The 27,566-nt window shown below is 37.8% G+C and overlaps 1 protein-coding gene across 6 annotated transcripts in view; it reads right to left on the bottom strand.

Moving 5' to 3' along the window:
* Nucleotides 1–27,566, bottom strand: part of acsl1a (acyl-CoA synthetase long chain family member 1a) — a 56,656-nt gene that overhangs the window by 11,161 nt on the left and 17,929 nt on the right. The window contains exons 1-11 of one of the 6 annotated variants that reach the window (XM_061911912.1): nucleotides 27,163–27,296; nucleotides 15,145–15,357; nucleotides 11,350–11,464; nucleotides 11,215–11,279; nucleotides 11,029–11,130; nucleotides 6,750–6,849; nucleotides 6,497–6,672; nucleotides 6,016–6,048; nucleotides 3,618–3,669; nucleotides 1,941–2,014; nucleotides 1,723–1,800 (exon numbers count right to left, since the gene is read on the bottom strand). In XM_061911912.1, coding sequence (XP_061767896.1) covers nucleotides 1,723–1,800; nucleotides 1,941–2,014; nucleotides 3,618–3,669; nucleotides 6,016–6,048; nucleotides 6,497–6,672; nucleotides 6,750–6,849; nucleotides 11,029–11,130; nucleotides 11,215–11,279; nucleotides 11,350–11,464; nucleotides 15,145–15,357; nucleotides 27,163–27,204 — 1,050 coding nt within the window. In that variant the 5' untranslated portion in view covers nucleotides 27,205–27,296. Of the gene's footprint in view, nucleotides 1–1,586; nucleotides 1,665–1,722; nucleotides 1,801–1,940; nucleotides 2,015–3,617; nucleotides 3,670–6,015; nucleotides 6,049–6,496; nucleotides 6,673–6,749; nucleotides 6,850–11,028; nucleotides 11,131–11,214; nucleotides 11,280–11,349; nucleotides 11,465–15,144; nucleotides 15,358–15,473; nucleotides 15,597–25,996; nucleotides 26,153–27,162; nucleotides 27,297–27,566 lie in introns of those variants that run through there. The other 5 variants (XM_061911917.1, XM_061911927.1, XM_061911906.1 and 2 more) reach the window with 5 other exon arrangements.

Genomic DNA, 27,566 nt, shown 5'->3' with positions numbered 1-27,566 from the left:
CCAAGGTCTAGGTAAAGCAGTGCTTCTCAATTACTTTCTGCTGCGCCCCCTGTAGGAAGACAAAAATATTTTGCGCTACCCCCCACTCACCACCGTGACTATAAATAATATATTTTGCCTATAAAACTGTTATAAGTACATCTCTGCATAATATTGTATCCTTATTAACATTGAAGAAAACAACCCAGCAGTCTTTCCTCGTCTCTCACCGTAGTCACAGTGAAGCCAAACGCTACAAAGATTACACTTCGTCATATTCAAATATGGCAAAAAAAAAAAGCGTTGTTCCATGAGTTCGTGCACAACCCCCCCTCCCCAAATAGTGGGGGCCTGCCACAATATTTGAGAAGATTGAGGTAAAGGAACATGTACAGCAGGGGTGTCAAACTCAAATACAGAGTGGGCCAAAATTCTAAACTGAACAAAGCCGCGGGCCAAAGTTGAACAACTTAACCTTTTAATAGGGACCCAAACAAGTTTTGCATTGAATATTGAACAAGCAAGGCCTATATAACTTTATAGTGACATGCAAAATCGAGGTTTGTTGGTAGCGGGGGTGTATATTGTAGTGTCCCGGAAGAGTTAGTGCTGCAAGGGCGTCTGGGTATTTGTTCTGTTGTGTTGATGTTGTGTTACAGTGCGTATTTTCTCCCGAAATGTGTTTGTCATTCTTGTTTGGTGTGGGTTCACAGTGTGGTGCATATTTGTAACAGTGCTAAAGTTGTTTATAAGGCCATCCTCAGTGTGACCTGTATGACTGTTGACCAAGTATGCATTGCATTCACTTGTGTGTGTGTGTAGAATCCGCATATATTACGTGACTGGGCCGGCACGCTGATTGTATGGCGGAAAAGCGGACATGACAACAGGTTGTAGAGGACGCTAAAAGCAGTACCTTTAAGGCACGCCGCCGACATTGTTGTCCGAGTGGAAATCGGGAGAAATTCGGAAGAATGGTTGTCCCGGTAGATTTTCAGGGGGGGCACTGAAATTCGGGAGTCTCCTGGGAAAATCGTGAGGGTTGTCAAGTATTAGAATTAGCGGTGAATGCACCGCCGCTGTATAATACCGGCGGGCCAGCTCTAATGTTAATTTAATATTGTCTCAAGGGCCAAAATAAATTACATGGCGGGCCACATTTGGCCCGCGGGCTAGAGTTTGACACCCATGATGTACAGTCAAAATAAATTGCATTCCAAATGCAATATTTTATGCAGTTAACTCGTTATTTTTGACAGCTTTTTTTTTTCTTTTTAAATAGTTGCTTGCTTCATATAAAAAAATAACTGAGCAGCTAGGACAGAGTTGTATGTATAATTTCCGGTTCACATTCTTAGCTTTTGCCACTAGTGGTACTATCTATGTAGTGGCATCCCAAAAAAGCATTAATTTGCACTATTTACTGAGGTCTTGTGGGAAATGCGCAGGTTTAGAGGCATTGGACTTTAAAGGTTCCACTGTTTGTGGTCAGTGAACGTGTCACGGTCATGATGTAAAAGTGACTTTTACCGAGTTTTAGCACTCTCATTCGTGTTTTTGCTGTGACGCACGTGAAAAGGGTAGATGTAGTGGAGTCAGTGGCATACCTGCACAACCCTTTCAAGCATGTGAGCTAGCGGAAGATAGGATATGAGAGCATCATGGTTGTTCAGCATGCAGTGCACCTGCAATGGACACACAGAAACACGTGCAGGTTTCCTGGTCAGGCTCTGTACTTCATACCTCCACCACTCGCTCAAACATATGGGCCAAAGGGAGGAAGGAGATGAGCACATCCTTGGAACTGGTTGTCAATTTGCCCTAACCCGTACACAGAAAAAGAAGAAAAGCAAGAAAGTGATCTTGATAGGCATGGAGGAGCAGTGAAAGCAACCACAGTTACCATCAAGTTACCATTTGCAGTAGATCTTGATATTTATCCATCCACACAATGTGTTTACCTCTGTCATTTTAAGAAAGGCTGCAGTGTTGGAGATGACATTTCTATGCGTGATCTTTGCACCCTTGGGGTTTCCTGAAAGTACAAACAAACTGATTTAGGACGGCATTTGTTCCCTGTAAAAAGTCTTTAAAAGACTTCTATTCGGGGCGCAACTACCTACTTTTTAAGTAGGACAACCTGCTTTTAATAAAAGTTTAAGAGCATGGGTAAAACAACCAAACCCATGAAAAACAAGAATAACAGATACAAGCAGAAAAGCAAAAATAGTACAATAACAATAAGTTCCACTTCATGTTCACTTTCAATATGGTATAAAGTACCAATGAAACATTTGATATGTGGGCCAATCCACCAAATTGGTGCCATTTGCTCATTGTAACTCCTAAAACAAACTTGTTTTCCCATATCTAAATAGTAGTATATTAAAACGGTTTTGTTGCTTAACAGGTTTCATAAAGAACACAATTCAAGATGTCTGAAAAGGATTAGAAAGAGGCAGCAATTATTTAATCTTACACTTTCTGAACAACACATAAACAAATTAAAATGTATTATTCAGTCAACATTTTTAAAATTGGATAATACACATACTGAACTTTTAAAAATGTATACTGGCTTTTATTTTATTTTTACACAAGTTTAAGCTACATTGCATTTATGCTAATAGAACGTTGGCCCTAAGCACATAACAGTGATTCAACAACAACAAAAACTGCTTACAAATAAACAACCAACATCAAAATGTTAACCTTTCTGTGTAGTATGTGACTTATGGAATATACTGTGCCACATTTTTAGGGTAACAGGACTGAGTGAAAACTTAGGGACATGACTAAAGCAGCTTTAGAATTTGAACAAAATGTTTTTGGAAAGTAAAATTTGTGTATTTTAAAGACTAGAAGTTACACTAATGTGCAAAAAAAAATGTTTTTAAATTGATTAAATGAATTAATTTAATTAGAATAAGGCTTTTATTTATATTTTGCTGCTTCCAATAATTATTTAATAAGTATAACTAATAAAAATGTATCGAATCCAGACCACATAATGTGCCCGGAACTTTAAATATGAGGACATAGTTTCAGTGCGGCTGCTGCAATGAGCGCACATGAGAGCGGTGGTGGGTGTGCAGTGATCTGTGTGCAGGCAAATAACAAAAAGTTTTTTGTTATTGTTTTTTAAATCAATGCACACACGTGACCCCTAAAAGGGACACGCAGCAAAAATAAGAATGGATGGATGGATGTTAAAAGTGCAATTCCAATCTTGATGATGTGCATTTATTTAAAAAAGAATGAATGTTATGGTAAGCAGGAAAATGTTTAACTATTTTCAATAATATACGCAATGAAGCTATAAAATACTTTTTTATCTAAATACTTGTTTAATTGAACTAACAAACTACTAAATTAATCGATAGCTGCACCCCTCCCCAAGTCAAATTTTAAGACGCTTAAAAAATCCAGTGTTCAAGGTAGTTGATATAAATCTTTTAATCATATTTAATTTTAATTAAAATAAAAAGTATTTACGGCTAATTTTATCGTATATTTATGAATTCTAATTTATTTATTCGTGAGGGTGCAAATGGCTAAGATCCGGTGAAATGACTCATGTCCACAATTTTGACCGGTAGTGTATATCTACAATTGTAAAAGCTTCACAAAGTGTGTACCTGTTGTTCCAGATGTAAAGCAGATTAGTGCGAGGTCCTCTGGTTTTGGTGGCTGTAATCATATTACACAAGATAAAACCTACAAGGCACACATCTACAATAGGTTCACATAGTTGGCGACCAAAAACCAATTTGTATTTAAAGTAGGGCTGGGCGGTTATATGATCGTGATCGCGTTTAATTTGAGTTTGATCACGGTGATCAGCTGGTAGCATATTTCCTCGATCAAACATGCCGGAAAAGTTCGTTAGCAGTTATCGCAGTAATAAACAGCAGGCAAGCAACGATGGTTGGTATAAAAATATTTTAAATGGGATGGAGTGGATTGTTTGACATATATAAAAAAAAGATTTAAACCATTTATCATTACTAAGATGTTACTGCTACCTCAGTTCACTTGACACTTATGGTATTTAGAGTAGAAAATGTTGGAGGCACATCATGTCTTTCCATCTGAAGTTTCCACAAATGAAGACCATGAAAGACAAAGTTGAACTTATACTTGCATTGGTAAATACCGTATTTGATTGACATAACGAGTGCCGTGCTGCTGTAATCGTGACGTTAAATGAGAAAAAGGATAAGTTTGTTTGCAGTTTATTTCCTGCATCTACAATTCATGTCTGCAGTGTTTTTACGGTGTGAAGTTCATATTTTGTCTCAATTTAGCTATAAATGTCTGTTGCTCAGCAATGTTTGCTAGCGACATCAAGATTTAGTATATAGTATATCTATCCATCCATTATCTACCGCTTGTCCCTCTCAAGGTTGCGTGGGTGGCTGGAGCCTATCCCAGCTGCGTTCAGGCGGAAGGCGGGTTACACCCTAGACAAGTCACCACCTCATTGCAGGGGATTTATTCAGTTTATCAACACTATTAAAGAGATTTTCTTGATGCTAACAAATATCACCAAAGACGCTATAATGTGGTCATCCGTGTCAAATGAAGCACTTGACTGCACGACGACGACAAAGCTTTAAGTTTCTGATATGAAAATCGACAACCAAAACAAGGTGGATTGGACCACCAAACACAATATTTATTACTAGGACTTAAAATGATGTTAGATTATTTGCACAACAAGGTCTAGTTATATTTAGTCATAGCAACCAAAAAAGAACACAAACTAATGCGATCTATTGTCATTTATTTGCGTTTAGTTCTACTCTCAAACACGACTAATACAACTTGATTGCATCACAGAAAGTTTCTCAAACAAATCAAATGTTAAAAACAAACATTTTCCAAAGTGATTGCTGCAGACACAAGTGGTTCGATTGTATTCCACAAGATGATGAAATTGATATTTGTAAGAGTTGTTTCCTTTGACGCACTTTTGTTTTTTTCCCCTGACTTTATTACCATAATGAACCACTTCTTTCGCGATTCTATGAAAGCTATTTCCTATCTTTCTATTTGAACAACTGGAAAACCAAAGAACAAAACAGCAATATGGCATTTTGTGCTCAAACTTTACACTCACTTTTTTTAATGCTATGCTCAAGCTGCTTGACCATTGTTTGAATTAAGAAGAAAAACAGATGTGAAGTCATTTGCAACCCCCCTATTTGATCAGAAAAGGCATTTTTATATCTAAATATAAAAAAAAAAAAAAAAAAAAAACCCTGCAGACAGACACTTTGTCAGTTTGTTGATTACTTTTTGTTTGTGGATAAAAACAAATATTTTGTTCCTGAAATATTCATTAAACTTGTGTTATGTGTTGGTATATATTACTTTACAGTACCTCAAATTCAAACTGCTCTTAAATGTATTTTCATTCAATATAAGATACAGAATTTGGGTTTTAAAAATTCCACAATGTGGGTCACCGCTTGTTTATGGCCAAAATACTGGTGGGAAGCACTGATGTCTACAAGTATTAAGGAATACAAATAACAATTTACCATTTCAAAGTGTTGTTTAGTAAATGTTAACTTGAAGTAAGAGTCTTAAAGTATTCATTACAACACTGTGACATTGTTTATTACAAAATACAAAATAACTGACAGGCAAATAAGTTGTTCTCTTTACCCCCACAAAACGTACAGAAAAGGAAGCAAAACCGTTGCCTTAAAACCAGGGTGGGTTACCTGTACAGTTGCACTTCTCGTAAGCACAATTATACTGTATGAACAAAATGACTTGTCAGGTGTGAGCATATACCACTACCTCAACAAAACATGGCGAAAATGTTTGTTACCAGATACTGCAATACTAAAGAGTAGGAATGCAGCGATACTCGCTGTACTGCACGGGACAATCTGACTTTGATTAAGAAAAATAATTGTGACATTAACCGAGATCGGATGATATGAAAAAATAATTGCCATCATTTTGTTGCCATATCGCCCAGCCCTAATTTAAAGTCACGTTGACCAAAGAGCTCCTACTCACCACAGGATCATGGTAGTTTGCTTTACCCAAGTCCTGTAAAATATAAAAATTGTAGCGTGAGAACACTGAGGCCTCGTCCGTGTAGATGTACTGTCATCCAGATCGGTGGTTCTCAAACTTTTTTCACCAAGTACCACCTCAGAAAAACACTTGGCTCTCCAAGCACCACAATGACCTACATTTAAACACGTAGCATAGTAGACCTAAGAGTCATTTAAAACAAGGCCAATGTTTTATTCAACTAGTATATTTGATATTTTTGGCTGCTGTAACATTACACAGTAATGAACAGTAACACTGTTTTTGAATATATAGAAAAATCAAACACTACTTGAATCAAGTTTTTCTTTGGCGTACCACGAGGTAGAGCCTGCGTACCAGAGTTTGAGAATCACTGATCTCAATCATAGTCCTGGTCAGAAGAACAATATAGTGGTGCTATGATATCATTAGGATATCAGACCAAGCCAGTTATTCTCACCTCAATACACTTAAGGCTCAGAATTTCTACTCCGTACTTTTGCCCTCGCGTCACCAGATCGGCGTCAAAGGGTTCCATGAGCACAATCGTCTTCACTGTTCGCCCTTTTTCCTCGAAACAATCGAGAATCATCTGAGCTTTTTCAGGTACGTCGCAAATCACTGTGCTGATGGAAGCTGAGGAACACGCAGAAGATAAACCACTGTCTTTGAAATATCGCACGCTGTTGGGTCCTGACATGTTCAGTACATACCTCTGTCGATTATAAAGCCAATAGCCTCTGCGCCGAGTGTGTCGTACAGTGGAACGGCTACGAGGGAGTAGGTGTAACACGCCAGCTCTGAAATGGTCCACTAAAAACATTAAAAAAACATTAAAAATTATAATTTTGTATGATTTTTCTGTTCAATAATTCCATTCCCCTCCTGCATGATTAGTGGTAGTTGTTAGTGCTCACACTTCTTGTAATTGGTCAACCATTTTATTAAATTACATTTACTCCTACAACCTTCAATAGATAGCCAATACTAATAGTGTGTTAAAAATTGTTTATTTTTTTAATTATTTATGTTCTGCAAGTACTGCAAATTCCAATAAATATACACTGATTAACAATTGTATATCTCAATCTTAAAGAGGAACTGCACTTTTTTTGTAATTGTGCCTATTATTCACAACACTTACTGTATGTAAGACAAGAACACATATGCTTTTCTTTTTTATGCATTCCAACCTGTAAAAACATCTAACAACCTTTTATATACAGTGGGGCAAAAAAGTATTTAGTCAGCCGCTGATTGTGCAGGTTCTCCCACTTAAAATGATGACAGAGGTCTATAATTTTCATCATAGGTACACTTCAACTGTGAGAGACAGAATGTGAAACAAATATCCAAGAATTCATATTGTAGGAATTTTAAATAATTTATTTGTAAATTATGGTGGAAAATAAGTATTTGGTCAACCATTCAAAGCTCTCACTGATGGAAGGAAGTTTTGGCTCAAAATCTCACGATACCTGGCCCGATTCATTCTTTCCTTAACAAAGATCAATCGTTCTGTCCCCTTAGCAGAAAAACAGCCCCAAAGCATGATGTTTCCACCCCCATGCTTCACAGTAGGTATGGTGTTCTTGGGATGCAACTCAGTATTCTTCTTCCTCCAAACACGACGAGTTGAGTTTATACCAAAAAGTTCTATTTTGGTTTCATCTGACCACATGACATTCTCCCAATCCTCTGCTGTATCATCCATGTATCCATTTTGGTATAAATTCAACTCGTCGTAATTGGAAGAAGAAGAATACTGAGTTGCATCCCAAGAACACCACACCTACTGTGAAGCATGGGGGTGGAAACATGCTTTGGGGCTGTTTTTCTGCTAAGGGGACAGGACGATTGATCCGTGTTAAGAAAAGAATGAATGGGGCCATGTATCGTGAGATTTTGAGCCAAAACCTCCTTCCATCAGTGAGAGCTCTGAATGGTTGACCAAATACTTATTTTCCACCATAATTTACAAATAAATTCTTTAAAATTCCTACAATGTGAATTCCTGGATTTTTGTTTCACATTCTGTCTCTCGCAGTTGAAGTGTACCTATGATGAAAATTACAGACCTCTGTCATCATTTTAAGTGGCAGAACTTGCACAATCAGTGGCTGACTTAATACTTTTTTGCCCCTCTGTACATGCTGTAAGTATACATGCAATTTATTAACAAGCACATTGATTGATTGATTGATACTTTTATTAGTAGATTGCACAGTACAGTACATATTCCGTACAATTGACCACTAAATGGTAACACCCGAATAAGTTTTTCAACTTGTTTAAGTCGGGGTCCACGTTAATCAATTCATAATAACATTGAATATTTACATATTTTGATCATTTTAAGCACAGTGTGGCGCATTAATTTCAAAAACGCATCCTGACCTTTGCTTTTTCTTTCAACATCGCTGGTTATTTGTCACTGCACACTTCATGAGAGCCAACTAACATAATAAAACATCACTTAGTGCACAATGTCTGCTAGGATGTTCATATATTCTCGTTTGGATTAAGAATGACTCATATAATCCTCATAAGAAAAAATGGGGATGGAGCCAAGCGTGTTTTCATATCTTTCTCGCCCTTTCTAGGTCTAAATTGGATGCCAAAAGTGACCAATTTGTTGGATTATATTCTCATCTTTCTACTATCAAGAAGAGAGGCATAATCTATGATCTAGAATAAACTTTCACAAGCTCCGAGGTGAGGAAGAAATTCGTTAGCTCATGATGTCAACATAGCAGCAACAATCTAGTTTGCTCTTTGTGACAATGTGCCATTATAAATAGTACGTCTGTGTTAGCGCTTATAATAACAATATCACTAATACTTGGTAAATGTTAAAGTCACACAATGTATATGGAGAATGGTTTCCACATTTTGGATGTTTGTTTAGAAGGATTTATGGGCGGAATAGAGGACATTCCATTAACTTCCTTGTAAGCAGACTTTTATTTACGTGTATGTACAAGTTAGAATGCATTAAAAAATATACATCTGTCTTCTTGTCTCATAATGATAGGCAAAGTTCCCAAAAAAGTGTAGTTACCCTTTAAACTACTTTGCACATTCAATTACATCATAATTATCGATTTTTTTAGACACTATTAAGTGTGTGAATGTGAGTGTGAATGTTGTCTGTCTATCTGTGTTGGCCCTGCGATGAGGTGGCGACTTGTCCAGGGTGTACCCTGCCTTCCGCCCGATTGTAGCTGAGATAGGCGCCAGCGCCCCCCGCTACCCCGAAAGGAAATAAGCGGTAGAAATGGAAGTTTGATATAAACTCACTTTGTGGATAACTGTGATAGCAAAGAGTCAAAATGTGATTATAAAACTGGCAATGGGACAGGTCATTCGTTATACCTGTCTCTCTCCTGAAAGCGCAGTACAATATGGCTAAGATGACAATACCAGTAATCAAATAACTTTTTGTATTCTGCAAAGTGAGCTGCAATTATGTTTTATATAGAGCTTCTGCCATCGTTCCGCTACAAATGTTCTCCTAATATTAGTATTGCTGCCAACTCGTCTGGATTCTGCGCAAGACTTCTGCGAATCACACTTGTCCACCAATGTCCCGACTCGATTTAAAAAAAAATTATCAGCTCACATTTTTGCAATAGTTTTCTTAAAGCAGCAGAATACTCCTTTTCTATTTTTTTTATTTATTTTATTTTTCAAAGTAGGTCCTTTAAACAGAACACACCTGTCATACAGAAGATCTATGACTAGTGTTTTTTAAAGTCTTTTTTTTCTAATAGTAAGGAGCTCCTGTCTTGTCGCATAAACATTTTTAATACATGACTTTTTAAATGTTATAACTTTGACCATTCATTTGTTGGGATAACAGCACACAAGTATTTCATTACATGCACAAAATAAAAACATTTAAATACTTAAGGTACATGTTATGCTGCCTGATCTTTGGCGTTCTGAAGATATGACCCCGATATAGGGATGTAACAACATGAATATTATCACAGTTATCATTATTGAAAGTGTACAAAAAGTACACACTGAAATATTTTGACTAAGGTTGTTTTTTTAATATACACACTATTAGAAAAGCCACTATTTCGCATGTTTTGTGTTTCTTATGCTTCACTGATAGTGTTTTAGTCATAGTATTTTATTTGTTTTAATGGCTAAGCTTTTATTGTTTGGAACATTGATTTATACTGTAGCACCCTAGGATGTACCGTACTTAAATGAAACGTGTGTGACAAATAAAACCTTGTGTTATTATTAATTATTTCTGGCAGGCGTAGTGGCGTCCTACTTTGTTCAGTTGTCCTTGAACACACCATAAAAAACCCTCCGTCTTGCATAGAATGATCACTCTGTTCTAAGAGAGCACAGCTCTAGCTCTAGGTTTAATGTGCACAATTGAATATCGTAGTTGTTCAAACAGTAATGTGTTTACATACGTTTTGAATGGAGTATGTCGTTTCGTAATGGAGACGTTAATGTCTCTTGTTTTCAGGTTAGCATTTAATCAAAGTGTACTTGCAAACATGTCTAAAATTAGTTATACATTTTGATGATCTTTTTGTATTTTGTCCCGTTTTTAGAAATGTAAACTGATTTGTCTAGTTACTGTAGTTTTGATTCCAACATAGATTTTTGTTTTTACAATATAAAGCATGTATAAAAGTGTATTCTAAAACTCCAAACGCTCCCATACACAGTTATCAAATTGATAAGGGTGCATTACAGGAACATTTTATTATTGTAAAATGGTATGAAATTTGATTAGTCGGTGGCAATCATTTCGTTATAGCTGAAATGTAAGCATTTTAATGCAAACATTTAATAAACAATGCAATCAGTCACTTAAAATTTGGTAGGGCAGCGGGACCTGATAAATTATTTTTGCCATATGGATATATATTATAGATTTGACTAAAAATCAACAAATGTAATGTGTGTGTGCATTTGTGAAAGGATTAACATTAAAAGTGAAACATCTGAAAATGCCACCTCTGGTCTGTTCTGGGCAAAGATGCCAATAAATTGGTCTCCTGACTGAGCGTGTCCTCTGTGAAGCAAGGCAGAGCCCAAACACTCGGCCCGGTCTGCAACCTGTGGGACACAAAAACAATACTTCCTTGAGTGAGTCACGTTCAAGAACACCCTGTTGTAAAATTTGAGCGGCTGACATCTCACCTCTCTGTAAGACTGCCACTCGTAAGGCTGGTTGGGTTTTCTCGAGCCTAAACAGGGTCCGTTATCTGCCGGTAGGGAAAGCAGGGCTCATCTTTACGGAGCGACACGTTTGTTAGGATGGTCTTTAAAACTCACTTGACATTCTGAGCCCCCGAAGGAACACCTCGTATATCGTTGTTGCGTCACTGTAGTAGTGTGTCAAGTACTCTTCGCTGCTGTTCAGCACCGACCTTCTGGCGCCTTCCTCACCCTGAGAGGAAGAAAAACAAAATATGTTTATCAATCAATCAATCAATCAATGTTTACTTATATAGCCCTAAATCACTAGTGTCTCAAAGGGCTGCACAAACCATGTTGCTTATTGCTTAACAAAGTTACCTTCAGGAGCATCAAATTTACACTTGCATTCAACTTGTTCAGAAAAGGAGCTTATTTAATGTTACCCCCTTCATTTGTGTTTTACCAATTACTCTTAACTACTAGTGTTTAACATGTACCAGGTTAGTATTTTCTGTAGGCAAAATGCATAATGATCAAGGTGATAGAGATTGTAGAAATCCTATACCAAATAGAAATGTGAATTTTTTGGGCACCTAACGAATCGATCCGATTTCGATTCCTGTGGTGACGATTGGATTCAGTAATGATTCTCGATTCAACATGATTCTCGATTCAAACTGATTCTTGCGATGTATTATTTATTTGGTATAAGGATTACGATGGAACTTTTTCAAAACAGATTACAGGTTAGAAAAAGCTCCTTCTGGTTGCATGGAATTGGCCTTAAAATGTCTTTAAAAATGTACTAATTAAAAAATTATATATATATATATATATATATATATTATGTGTATATGAATGTTCTCATTCATCCAGGTCATTGTCCTCTCAGAGCATTCAATAAATCGCATTTGGACTGTTTGGTTTGTCTTAGAAGATGTTTCGCCGCTCATCCCGATTCGGCTTTATCAGTTTGTGCTCATAGACTTGGTCAGATCTGGTACAGCGGGTGGTGCCAAAACCCCAAATATTTATACTCTTAAAAAAAAAAACAGGAGGGTGTGCCTGGGCAAGTATGGTTTCGCCCTCTTGTAGTGAGAAAAACTACTGTTTTGATGCAAAAGAGCAATTCTAACTGTCAAAGTCAATGACAGTTGTTGAAGTGTAATTTCCCCTCGTTAGCATTGAGGTATTGTGTGGCAGAAGGATCGCCTACTTCCAGTCCAAAATAGTCGGAATCCCCACGTCTGTATTCAATTCAGTTGTAAACTAATTTCATTCTGGTCACCTTTTGTGACCAGAATGTTTCTTACTCCTTTTATCTGTTGGAGGCTAAATTGCAGTCTTTTAGGACTGGTAGAAAGGACAGTGCTGTACGTCGGAGACAGGTGGTGTCGCAGACCTCCTCCTCTGTTTTCAGGCATGGTTTTTCAACCTCATACCATCTGTTCTCCCTGTCCAGAATATGTACATTTTTATTCTCAAATGAGTGCTGTTTCCCCCTGAGATGCAGGTAGACAGCTGAGTCTTGCCCAGAAGAGGTTGCCTGTCTATGCTGTGCCATGTGTCGGCGTAGTGGTTGTTTTGTTTCCCCAATATGTGAATTAGTGCATTCATCATTACAGTGGATAGCAGACAACAGATTGTTTTTGTGGGTGTGGGGTGTCCAGTTTTTAGGGTGTACCAGTCTCTGTCTCAGGGTATTTAATGGTTTGAAGTGTACTCTGTTGTTGTGTTGGTTAAAAAATATTCTGAGTTTCTCAGATAGACCTGATACATATGGAAAGATAATATTTTTGCGTCTGTCACCTTTTTCCTCCTCATCCACTCTGTTCTTGTTATTTATGGAAACGGATGCACTTTTCACAAACGACCAGCAGGGGTAACCACAGGTTTTGAGGGGTTCCCTAATATGCCTATGCTCTTTCTCTTTGGCCTGTGGGCTGGTAGGAACTTTATCAGCTCTGTGTTGTAGGGTTCTGAGAATGCTCAGTTTTTGTTCTGAAGGTGGTGTGAGTCAAAAAGTAGGTAATTTTTAACCAACACAACATCCAAGTACACTTAAAACTAGGAAACACCCTGAGACAGAGACTAATGCATCCTAAAGACCAAAAAAACGACAAAAACAATCTGGTGTATGCAATCCAGTGTAATGATGAATTAATTCATAATTACACTAAACACTGATTCATATATTGGGAAAACAAAACAACCACTAAGCCGACGCACGGCACAGCATAGACCGGCAAACTCTTCAAGCTAAGACTCAGCTGTCTACCTGCACGTCGGGGAGAAACAGTACTTTGAGAAAAAAAATGTACAGATTCTGGAGAGGGAGGACAAATGGTACGAAACAGGAGTGAGGGAAGCCATCTATGTCAAGGTTGAAAAACCATCCCCGTACAGAGGAGGTGGTCTGCGACACCCCCTGCAGTGACAGCACTGTCCTTTCCACCATTCCTAAAAGACTCTGCAATTTAGCATGCAACAAATAACAGTAGTAAGAAACATTTGTTTACAACTGAATGGAATGCTTACACAGGGGATTCCGACTATTTTGGATTAGTAGAAGTCGACCCACAGCGATTGTTCTGCCCCACGATACCTCAATGCTAACGAAGGGGAATGTCACTTTAAAGAATGTTGTTGGCTTTGACATGTTCGTTTGCAAAAAATAAAAACAAAAGATCTCGATCTTGATTTGAAATTTTTAACAGGTATGATTTGACATATTTAACTTCCATGATTTGACATAATTAACATTAGAGATGTCCGATAATATCGGACTGCTGATGTTATTGGCCGATAAATGCTTTAAAATGTAATATCGGAAATTATTGGTTTTTGTTTCATAAAGTAAAATGTATGACTTTTTAAAGCGCTGCTGTACGGAGTGGTACACGGACTTAGGGGGAAGTACAGTGCACCAATATACCTTAAAGGCACTGCCTTTGCGTGCCGGCCCAATTACATAATATCTACGTTTTTTTACACACCTATGTGAATGTTAAGCATACTTGGTAGACAGCCATACAAGTCACACTGAGGGTGGCCTTATAAACAACTTTAACACTGTTACAAATATGCGCCACAATGTGAACCCACACCAAACCAGAATGACAAACACATTTCGGGAGAACATAAGCATCCCTTGCAGCACTAACTCTGACATTATTTTTTAATGTAGGAAATATTTCACTATAAAATATCTCTTACATGAAAAGCCGTCTGTCATTATGCATTTTCTTGCGTTTGAGTTATTCCAGACGCACAAATGCGGCGGTGATGAAATCCACAGCCTTGTGCACAGAATTAAGTGTCTACGTGAATATGTTTCTGTTGTTTACAATGTAATTCAGAAAAGGTGTTAGGGATTATAGATGTATGCTGCTGGTTACACACATTGCACACAAGTAAGGAGCATGATGACATGAATGTGCATGGGAAAAGTTCAGTATGGAAAGTCCTCATTAAATAAGTCGGTCTGCACCACTTTAATTGTACATGTAGTGACAGTAGATCACAGGCAACACGCCCACTCATAGTTTATACTATTTAATTTTTTGCACATGCTGTTTAACACGGTATATTTGGACCTTTTTAAAACAGGCCCTTAGTATAATAAAAAATTTACCGGAATGTGACTTTATTACCGAACTGTAACTTTATTACTGAACCGTTACCCGCCTACTCCTGTCATATGGGCGTGAAGACAACAAAAGAAACAAGAGGTATACATCTGGATATTTTTAAGCTTTCTATCAGTATCGTTGCTGTCGTTCTGCCTAGAATGGAAATTATACTGTTAGCTTGCCAGATCTGGAAATTAAGTTCCTGGACTCCACATGGAAAACAAACTGCTGGATTATATTTCAGTCATTGTCCAAACACACACCAGAAGTCTCATTCTGAGAAGAGAAAAACACATACTGCCATTTCCACGGACTGTATGTTGAGGTCACACGGTGGTTTGAGAGCTTTTGGCCGCGTGGCGAGCCAGTATGTGGTAAAGGCGGCGAAGACACCCATGCCCAATAGCGTGTTGCTTGGAAAGCCTCGTATGTACTGCCGAACGTCGTCCAGATCTGGAAGCCGCAGCTGTCTCAGGACTTCCTGAGCCTGCATGGCTGTTGTCCACTGAGCCTGCAGTTAGAGACGGAGAGGAAATTTCAGTTTAGTGCTCACTCTTCACCACTTTTGTACAAGAAGGCTATTCTATGAAAGAAAACAGAGTGCAAAAAAAAAATGTTTCTTTGCACCTCAAATGCTAAAGGCTGAACTATTTTATAATCCATTTCACAAGCGTCTCTCTCTGACTGTTCTGACCTCATGTTTCCATGTCAGTGTCCTATTATTTCACAATAAGGCTGCCTGGAGGTTTGGCTAACTTCCCTCAGCTTACGTCATGTTGGAATTTTTGAGACAGCACAATAATCGAGAATGAATCAAAAGCGGCTCTGCTGGTTGCAGCCATGTAGTAGTAGTTACGACTGAAGCAAATAACACAACTGTCGACAACTTATGCCTCAAAAACGATTTCCTATATCAAGTAATATTAAAAACCAGATAGCTTTAGCCCTAACCTTTTCGTCCAGCTACTTTAAAAAAAAAAAAATGTCATCAATCTTTTCTTACAAACATACAAAACGTGAACATGTTTTGCAATAAACTGACAGTTTCTGCCAACAAAAAGATCTTTGTCATCAACAGATAAGTATAAATACAATATATACTCTTGTGGGATAGAATTATTGAAGTATTTTAGTAGAGATTGACCTGCATGTTTTTTTCAAGGCTGATACCGATTATTAGTGGTGAAGTAGGCTGATAATCAATATTTGGAGCCAGTATTAATTTACAGTAAAAGTGACGTGTTGGCGACAAAATGTATAATAATATTATTACAAGCTCCAACACTTAACTTTGTTTAAATCCCTGAAGCATGTTTATTAAAAAAAAAAAAAAAACGAGTAAATAAAAATACATTAAAACAAAAATTATCCCTGGAAAAAGTTTGATAAAATCTTCAATAAATAAATAGCTCCCTGAAGTTTTGTATCCCTGAATTAAGTTGAATCCCTGCCACAAAGACCGCCTGGAATCATTTCTATGCCTTAATAACATTAACTGTGATTGATGAAATGATTCCAAATTGACAAATGTTGACATTACCAGACCGGAAAATGGCTCTGCCTCCAAACCATGCGTGGTTTGCGTAACCAATCAGATGGCGCCGTGGGCGGGACAATGTTGGACACAGACCGGCGCTGCTGCATCTGATTGGTTGTGCAACTTTCCGGAATTTGTAATAAACATTTAAAATAACCAGTTTTAAATGGGTCCATTGAATTGTGATGATTGTTGCTTTTTAAAAGAGGCAAATGAGGTGGCAACTTGTCTAGGATGTACCCCGCCTTCCGCCCGAGTGCAGCTGGGATAGGCTACAGCACCCAATGCGACCCGAGAGGGACAAGTGGTAGAAAATGGATTAATGGATATAACTACTCATGATCAATATTGGAAACAAATTACAGCAAAAAAAACAAAAAACAAATGCCGATATGCAAACATCAAATATCGGCGCTGATATGGGGGCGATCCCTATTATGAATTTTAACTGGCTTAGAGCCTTTAGGATTTTTCTAAATTGCTATTGCGCCAATTCATGCGACTGTGAATTGAATAGCTTTATTTGATTAGGACAGGGGTAGGGAACCTATGGCTCTAGAGCCAGATGTGGCTCTTTTGATGACTGCATCTGGCTCTCAGATAAATCTTAGCTGACATTGCTTAACACGATAAGTAATGAATAATTCTGCTGGTAATCACAGTGTTAAAAATAATGTTCAAATTATAAAACATTCTCATGCATTTTAATCCAACCATTCATTTTCTATCGCACCTGTTCAAGAAGTTGCATTAATGGTAAGAAGCATTATATTTATTATTGGTTAGCTTTAGAATAACAATGTTATTAAAAAGAATAAGAAGTGAAGTATATAGCCCTTTTTCTCTAGTGACTCAAAGCGCTTTACATAGTGAAACCCAATATCTAATTTTTACATTTAAACCAGTGTGGGTGGCACTGGGAGCAAGAGGGTAAAGTGTCTTGCCCAAGGACACAACGGCAGGGACTAGGATGGCGGAATCGGGGATCGGACCTGCAACCCCCAAGTTACTGGCACGGCCGTTCTACCAACCGAGCTATTCCGCCCCAACTTATTACACCCTAAAAATGTTGGTCTTACTTAAATGTGCACGCATTTAGTTGTATTCAGTGTTAAAAAATATATGGCTCTTACGGAAATACATTTTGAAATATTTGGCTTTCATGGCTCTCTCAGCCAAGAAGGTTCCCGACCCCTGGATTAGGACAATGCATATTGATTAACATATGAGCAAAGCATCACAGTAAATATGCCAGAATTAGCTACAATAACTAAATTTCATCCATTTTCTTAAGACAGGCACCATAAAAACAGACAAACATTTACAGACAATATGATAAGTACATTAAAATATGACCTACAACAAATATTGACAATAAAACAATCAACATAAAAAGAACAGCTGAGTATTAACATTACACATGGGTACAAGACTGGCTTGTCTTTAACCACTGTTTTTTTTTTAAAGTTGAATAGTTCCTAATATGAGCCGGTAGTGTGTTCCATGCATGTGTGCCTCTAATTGAGACAACCATTTAACTAAATATAGTACTACGTCGTCGAATGTTTCAATCACCGCTGGTTAGCGCTCTAGTATTGACTCGATTGCAGGTTTTCTTCTTGATAAAAACTTGTAGTGGTGGAGGGGCAAGCTCATTCAAAACCCTAAAAACACAACATACATCCAGAATTTCTGATAGTTATCCAAATCTAAAATATTATACTTGCTAAGAATATTGCAATAATAGAGAAGAGACATTCTGTCTAACATTTTTAATGTCTTAAAGAGAGACTTGATGGGTCTTAAGGTGCCTTGTGTTGCATGAGACCAAGTTGTATAACAGTAGTTTATCTTTGTTAAAATCAATCCATCCATCCATTTCCTACCGCCTGTCCCTTTCCGGGTCGCGGGATTTCCTGGAGCCTATCTCAGCTGCATTCGGGCGGAAGGCAAGTCGCCACCTCATTAGAGGGCCAACACAGATAGACAGACAACATTCACACTCACATTCACACACTAGGGCCATCTTAGTGTTGCCAATCAACCTATCCCCAGGTGCATGGCTTTGGAGGTGGGAGGAAGCCGGAGTACCCGGAGGGAACCCCCGCAGTCATGGGGAGAACATGCAAACACCACACAGAAAGAACCAGAGCCCGATCCCGGGAACTCAGGACCTTCGTTTTGTGAGGCACATGCACTAACCCATGGGTGTCAAACTCTGGCCCGCGGGCCAAATTTGGCCCGGCGTGTAATTTGATTTGGCCCTTGAGGTAATATCAAATTAAGATTAGAGCATTATTATATTATACAGCGGCGATGCCTCTGTAACACTGCATTCACCGCTGATACTCATACTTGCCAACCCTTACGATTTTCCCGGGAGACTCCCAAAGTTCAGTGCCCCTCTCGAAAATCTCCCGGGGCAACCATTTTCCGAATTTCTCCCGATTTCCACCCGGACAACAATATTGGGGGCGTGCCTTGAAGGCACTGCTTTTAGAGTCCTCTACAGCCTGTCGTCACGTCCACTTTTCCGCCATACAAACAACGTGCCGGCCCAGTCACATAATATATGCGGCTTTAACTCACACAAGTGAATGCAATCATACTTGATCAACAGCCATAAAGGGTCACACTGAGGGTGGCCGTATAAACAACTTTAACACTTTTACAAATATGCGCCACACTGTGGAACCACACCAAACAAGTATGACAAACACATTTCGGGAGAACATCCGCACCGTAGCACAACATAAACTCAACAGAAGAAATACCCAGAACCCCTTGCAGCACTAACTCTTCCGGGACGCTACAATATACACCCCTGCTACCAACAAACCCCGCTCCCCCCAATTTTTATTTAAATTTTATTTGATATGCCATTGATATTTTTTAGTCATTATCGTTATAATTTGAAACTCGATTTTGCATGTGACTATAAATTTATATAAGCCTTGCTTGTTTAATATTCAATGCAAAACTTGTTTGGGTCCCTATTAAAAGGTTAATTTGTTCAACCTTGGCCCATGGCTTTGTTCAGTTTTAAATTTTGGCCCACTCTGTATTTGAGTTTGACACCCCTGCACTAACCTCTGTGTCACCGTGCTACCCAAGATTGTAAAAATCATGGCATTCATATATACTTTTGCTGATTCCAAAGTCGAAAAAGGTCTTATATTATTAAAATGTGATAAATTGAATTTGATGATACTTGTACATTTTTTAACATGATACTTAAAAGTACCAAAGACCACACCCAGATACTTAAAATGGTCCACTACATCCAAACATGTATCCATGACTAAAACAGATGGATGTGGGTTGTTTAGATACCTGGCATGTAAAAACATACAAATAGTTTCTTTTTGTATGAAGATGTAGACAGGAATGTTGGAGCCAATGCGACACATACGGTGCCTTGTAACTTCAATTTCCCCGCAGTTTTGAGCCAATCCTCGTCATTTTCTCCAATAAATGTGTCCTCGAGCAGTCGTGGGTAAACTATGTCCAATGTCTTGGAACATTAACAGAAGATTAAAATTGACAAGAACTTTTCGACTGTCAAACAGACGTTGACGCCAGAGTACACATCCGACGATAAGGGAGCCTTTAATGGTGTTTGTTATGCAAACTATGAACACATTTGTGTGAGTTGGTCAACCGTGTAAACATGGCAGCAGATGGAACACACTGTAGGTAACTGTTTGTTAAGAGAGTAGGTAAATACACGAAGATACACGTTATAAATAAACAATATATTGAAAATAACTCTAGTAGGCATAAAGAGTATCTCAAAAATGAGCAAACCACTCAACCGTTTTTACTGCGATACGTCTTTTCCAAGGAGAATACTAGAAATTAAGTTTATGTACTTTAGAGCAATAGCTCACGGACCAACTTGGTTATAGACTGTTAGAGATGTGGTGTTCGTAAACGAGTCGAGTCCTTTAAACGAGTGGTCCCCAACCTTTTTGTATCCGCGGACCAGTCAACGCTTAATAATTTGTCCGGCGGCCCGGGGGGGGGGTGTCCTTTTTTTTCTTTTTTTCTTCTTTGTCATGAAAAAGGGACGTTTTTGTCATGAAAAAGGGAGTTTTTTGTGGTTAGTGCACTATTTGTAAGTGTATATTGTGTTTTTTATGTTGATTTAATAAAAAATAAAATCAAATAAAATAAAAAAATTTTTATGTATTTATTTATTTTTTTTATAAAAAATTCTTCTGCGGCCCGGTACCAATCGGGCCACGGCCCGGTACCAATCGGGCCACGGCCCGGTAGGGGACCACTGCTTTAAACGGTTAATTGAAGTGAATGATGAAAAACGATTGGGAAGTGCAAGTAATTGGTTTGCCAACTATTCTTACTTGTCTCAATTATTTAGAATATCGGGTTTCTGGTTTTTTGATTTCAGGACTTCAATTAAGACAAAGACACCAATTAGAGGCCCATTAACAGTCAAAATTCTGATTAGAGCAGGGATTTTCAAACTATGGTACGCGGGCCCCATCTAGTGGTACACCAAAGAATCACTTAATCAAAGTACGGTATTTTATTTTCCTATATTCGAACACAGTGTTACTATTCAAAATGTGTAATGTTACATTGGCCAAAAAATATTGAATATACTTGTTATAAAAGCATCTGCCTTGTTTTTAATGAATACTTAGGCCTGTTATGCTCCTGTATTTTAATGTTGTGCTTTATGGTGGTACTTTGAGAGCAGAGTCTTTTCTGAGGTGGTACTTGGTGAAAAAAAAATTAAGAACCACTGGATTTGAGCATCAACCAGTCGTGTACAATGTTGAACTTTTTGACAAGTTTTACATATTATAAGATATTTAATTTGGATGATTTATTTGCTGTAAAGTACAATCATCAAAATTGTTAAGAAATTAATAATACAGTCTTGAGATAGTTTACTCAATGTGTCGTGATAACCAATTTTGGCCGCCGCTCGTTACCTAGGAGTGATGGTGGGCCCCGCAGCCAAACCACCGCTTTAGAGTAGTCATTGTGCAGGTGGTTTTAAAATGTCCCTTCAGAGTGTCTGCATTATTTTTAACTATGGAAGTTAAAAAATGTGTGAAGGCAAACATAACATTTTTAAAATACAGGCCTATTTTTCACATTTAAAATGTTTTGTTCATTAATCATTTAGTCTTTCAACAAATGTCCCTATTACAATTACACAAAGGGAAAAACACAACCACTTATTGCATCTCTCTCTTTCTCTTGCAATTTTATGACAAAAAAAAAATTAAAAACACTGCAAATTCCATCATAGTTTTTGGGGAAGGACCTCTGCGAAATGATGGCATTTCAAAAAAGGCTCACAAGATCTGGTTTATTACTGCCAGTGATGGGAAATGTATTCTGCACTTAACCCACAAACCCTCGTTAATTGCTGTTAATTGGTTCCTGGTCTAACCGTGGTAAATTAGTTCCCGCGAAGTATAAATGAATAATAATAATTTGAATATTTTCATAGATAGAGCATAACACTTTTTCCAATATTTTTATTTTACATGATTAGAGCTTTTTAAACATGAAATACCACCCACGCAGTCACCTTATACCGTTTTAATACACATTAGTAGACATAATAATAGAAAATAACACAAACTGTACTGCCTGAGACTGAACAGTGTGTTCAGATTGGTTTGATCTCATCTGGTGGCCAGTACCACTGTATTACTGATGGTTAATACAGCCATTTTGGTGCTTGAAAATGTCTAATTTTGTCAAAAACGATGAAGTGCAACGTGGTGACAGACCACTGCAATATGCAACTAATGCATTTTTGTTAGATTAATTGAAATCCTGTGCTTATTAGGTTAAGATTATACAGCACACTTCAAACGTTGATAGCAAATTTTTAAAAGCACAAGCTGAGGAAATATAATTTTCTTTCACGAATGCCTCAAAACATTGCAACATTGTTAAAAAGCTGCTGCAAAATCAGGGATTTTAGGTTGCAACAGTCACAAAACAAGTGTGCTTTAGAGTAGTCATTGTGCAGGTGGTTTAAAAATGTCCCTTCAGAGTGCCTGCATTATTTTTAACTATGGAAGTTAAAAAACGTGTGAAGGCAAATATAACATTTTTAAAATACAGGCCTATTTTTCACATTTAAAATATTTTGTTCATTAATCATTTAGTCTTTCAACAAATGTCCCTATTACAATTACACAAAGAGAAAATCACAACCATTTATTGCATCTCTCTTTTTCTCTTGCCATTTTATCACCAAAAAAAAACAACTAAAAACACTGCAAATTCCATCATAGTTTTTGGGGAAAGACCCCTGCGAAATGATGGCATTTCAAAAAAGGCTCACAAGATCTGGTTTATTACTGGCAGTGATGGGAAATGTATTCTGCACTTAACCCACAAACCCTCGTTAATTGCTGTTAATTGGTTCCGGGTCTGACCGTGGTAAATTAGTTTCTGCGAAGTAAGAATGAATAATAATAATTTGAATATTTTCATAGCTAGAGCATAACACTTTTCCCAAGTATTTTTTATTTTATATGATTAGAGCTTTTTAAACATGAAATACCACCCACGCAGTCACCTTATACCGTTTTAATACACATTAGTAGACATAATAATAGAAAATAACACAAACTGTACTGCCTGAGACTGAACAGTGTGTTCAGATTGGTTTGATCTCATCTGGTGGCCAGTACCACTGTATTAATGATGGTTAATACAGCCATTTTGGTGCTTGAAAATGTCTAATTTTGTCAAAAACGTTGAAGTGCAACGTGGCGACAGACCACTGCAATATGCAACTAATGCATTTTTGTTAGATTCATTGAAATCATGTGCTTATTAGGTTAAGATTATACAGCACACTTCAAACGTTGATAGCAAATTTTTAAAAGCACAAGCTGAGGAAATATAATTTTCTTTCACAAATGCCTCAAAACATTGCAACATTGTTAAAAAGCTGCTGCAAAATCAGGGATTTTAGGTTGCAACAGTCACAAAACAAGTGTGTGAAATCCTGGAGGGACTGATACAGTGCATTTGGAAAATATTTAAAAACACTTCACTTTTTCCACATTTTGTTATTATACAGCCTTATTCCAAAATGGAATAATTACATTTTTGTCCTCAACATTCTACAGACAATACCCTAAAATGACAATGTGGAAAGGTGTTTTTTTATTGCTAATTTATTAAAACTGATTTAACTAAACAAATCTCATGTACACAAGTTATTACAGCCTTAGCTTAACACTTTGTTGATGCACCTTTGACAGCAGTTACAGCCTCAAGTTTTTTTTTTTTATGCGTTTCCACAAGCTTTGGCACACCTACTTCAAGTTTGCCAACATGAACCTGAAATGCTCCCAGACCATGTGAAACAAAATTCTCTGGTCTGGTGAGACAAAACTTGAACTTTTTGGTTAGGGTGATATTCGACCAGGCACCACTCATCACCAGGCCAATATCATCCCTGCAGTGAAGCATGGTGGTGGCAGCATCATTCTGTTGGGATGCTTTTCAGTGGCAGGAACTGGGAGACGAGTCCAGATAGAGGGGAAAATAAAATGCAGCAATTTATAGAGACATCCTGGATGAAAACAATGCTTACCATCCAACCAGATAGAGCTTGAGAGGTGCCGCAAAGGGCGAAACTGCCGAATGATAGGTGTGCCTAGCTTGTGGCATCGTATTCGAAAATACTTAAGGCTGTAATACATGGGTGTCAAACTCTGGCCCGCCGTGTAATTTAATTTGGCCCTTGAGGCAATATCAATTTAGCATTAGAGCTGGCCCGCCGGTGTTACAGCGTCGGTGCTGCTGTAACACCGCATTCACCGCTAATATTCATACTTGCCAACCCTCCTAATTTTCCCGGTAGACTCCCGAAGTTCAGTGCCCCTCCCGAAAATCTCCTGGGGCAACCATTCTCCCGAATTTCTACCGATTTTCCACCTGGACAACTATTTGGGGGCGTGCATTTAAGGCACTGCCTTTAGCGTTCTCTACAACCTGTCGTCACGTCCGCTTTTCCTCCATACTAACAGCGTGTCACATAATATTTGTGGCTTTTACACACATGCACAAGTGAATGCAATACATACTTGGTCAACAGCCATACAGGTCACACTGAGGGTGGCCGTATAAACAACTTTAGCACTGTTACAAATATGCGCCACACTGTGAACCCACACCAAACAAGAATTACAAACACATTTCGGGTGAACATCCGCACCGTAACACAACAGAACAAATACCCAGAAACCCTTGCAGCACTAACTCTTCCGGGAAACTTCCAGCAAACTGACCAATAATTAACGTTTTATTCATGCCTTTTCTCTTGCTACTTCAAGGCTTGAATGTTTGGTTCATTCATTATTGTTGTTTTATTTTCAAATTTATTATTAGCCTGTGGAAAAAAATTGATATTTACCTCAGAAGATTGCAAATAGAAAAAAAGGCATAAAATGTTTATTTAGATTTTATTTGATATGCCGTTGATATTTTTTTAATTATTATTATTATTTGAAACTGGATTTTGCATGTCACTAAAGTTATATAAGCCTTGCTTGTTCAATATTTTATGCAAAACTTGTTTGGGTCCCTATTAAAAGATTAATTTGTTCAACCTTGGCCCGCGGCTTTGTTCCGTTTAAAATTTTGGCCCACTCTGTATTTGAGTTTGACATCCCTGCTGTAATAGCTGCTAAAGGTGCATCAACAAAGTATTGAGCAAAGGCTGTAAAACAGTATTTATATACACAGAATTTTTGTGTTTGTTATTCTTAATACATTTTCAATTGGGTATTGTGTGGAGAATTTTAGGAACCAAATTAATGTATTCAATTTTGAAATAAGGCTTGAACATAACAAAATGTAGCGATGTGAATACTTTTCGGATGAACTGCAATTGTTATCTTAGTAGATAAATCTTAGTATGTCTTTCCTACGCTAATCCTCGCAACTCAAATTCTAACTTATCCAACCGGAGACATATGCAAACAATGTCGAATCCTATTTAAAGTTATGCATTCCTCCATTTTACTCAAACAAACCCAAAAAGTACTAAATGCAAAATAGTCAGGTCTCTATCATACACCACTGTTAACAGGCCAATAAACTGAGAAGTTATCCAGTCTGTAACTCATAGCCAGTTTGTTCCAGATGCAAATTGGATGAGCCTGGGGTAAAAAAAATATTCCAAATATTTATATGCATGAATATTTTTACATTTAATGTTTCTCTTCCCCAACAAGTTCATCTTGTAAGAACCCAGAATGTAAGTACACAACGACCACAGCAGAAACAATTGACTTCTAACCTACTTCTATAATTAAATACCCAGCTTGTGACAAACAGGACCAGTGCATGCTGGGAGAAAGTCATTCAGGCAAGCTCTGGGTTGTATTATTGTCAATGTCAACACACAAAATAAGTTAGGGAAATTCTCATAATCGTCCTAATTTTTCCTCCTAAGCCCGACCATAAACCGTGGTTGTATTTAGAATGATTCAATAATAATAAACACAACTGTTGCCTAATGATCTACAGGGATTACTAAAACTGCAAAAATTAGCTCAATTTTTTAATTAAAAAAACAGTTCAAATAAAGTCAACATACTCACAGGTCCACAATGTGCAATGAATGAGCCCTCGGCAGTCTATGCCGAAGTGCACTGGAAGGACTCAATGACTTCTAATAGACCTCTGCGGGTTCTCACACTATGAATAGCACACACACACACACACACACACACACCCCTCCTCCGAGAGAGAGAGAAACTCGCACACAAACGCCACACACGTCACAGTCAAACCTACCAAAACCCAGAAAAATATGAATTTCTTTTTTCCGTACCTTTGCAACTATGTTCATGCTGATATACCTTAATACAACTTGTTGGACGACAAATTAGATTGTCTATTTGTCCATATCAACCCCCTAAATAAACAAGGAGTCTCATGTATTCCCACTAAAGCCCGGGTGCGGTCACCACTGCTGCTCACTGCTCCCCTCACCTCCCAGGGGGTGATCAAGGGTGATGGGTCAAATGCAGGGAATAATTTCGCCACACCTAGTGTGTGTGTGTGTGTGTGTGTGTGTGTGTGTGTGTGTGTGTGTGTGTGTGACAATCATTGGCACTTTAACCTAAAGGCCTACTGAAACCCACTACTACCGACCACGCAGTCTGATAGTTTATATATCAATGATGAAATATTAACATTGCAACACATGCCAATACGGCCGGGTTAGTTTACTAAATTGCAATTTTAAATTTTGCGACAAAAAATCCTGCTGAAACGTCTCGGTATGATGACGCGTGCGCGTGACGTCACGCATTGTAGAGGACATTTTGTTCCAGCATCGTTCCCAGCTATAAGTCGTCTGTTTTCATCGCTATCGTCTGCTACTTCCGGTACAGGCAAGGCTTTTTTATCAGCACCAAAAGTTGCGAAATTTATTGTCTAAGTTCTCTCCTAAATCCTTTCAGCAAAAATATGGCAATATCGCGAAATGATCAAGTATGACACATAGAATGGACCTGCTATCCTCGTTTAAATAAGAAAATCTCATTTCAGTAGGCCTTTAACTTTAACTTAAATATCATATCAGACTTCATTTGACAGATGGCTGAATCCAAATTGCAGATTATTTGCTGCCAGAACCATACACAAAAAATACATTCCTAAAAAGATCAACAAATGGCTGATTTCGAAGACTTTACTCTCACAAAAAAATGAAAATGTTTTTATCTTGAGAAAGTAGTTAAAATGAAATATACTTACAGTTATGTAGCTGAAACATAAGGAAAGAAAGGTCGTTATCATTGTTGTTTGCAGTCACCAGCTGTACTAACCAGTCAGCAAACACTCCTGAAAGAACATTTAAATTATACACACACACACACACACACACACACACACACACACACACGTGATGCAAAATAATTTTTACTATTTGCATGCTGGGTGTGTGCTGTACAGCTAAAATGTCCTTCTTCTAAAAGATAAACCAAAACACAACAAGTCATATTAAATTAATAATATTTAATAACAAACACAAGCAAGGAATAAGTCGACCGGAATATTCAACCTGTAAATTACCGGGATAAGTACTTATCAAAAGTGGCATGAAAATGTAATCAATCGCAAGATGTCAACAAACCACGTAAATTTTATCGTATCTCATA

The sequence above is a fragment of the Nerophis ophidion genome, linkage group LG01 (genome assembly GCF_033978795.1).
Source record: "Nerophis ophidion isolate RoL-2023_Sa linkage group LG01, RoL_Noph_v1.0, whole genome shotgun sequence".
Lineage (NCBI taxonomy): Eukaryota > Metazoa > Chordata > Actinopteri > Syngnathiformes > Syngnathidae > Nerophis > Nerophis ophidion.
The sequence above is the reverse complement of the archived record's forward strand: the minus strand, read 5'-3'. Positions and strand labels throughout refer to the sequence as shown.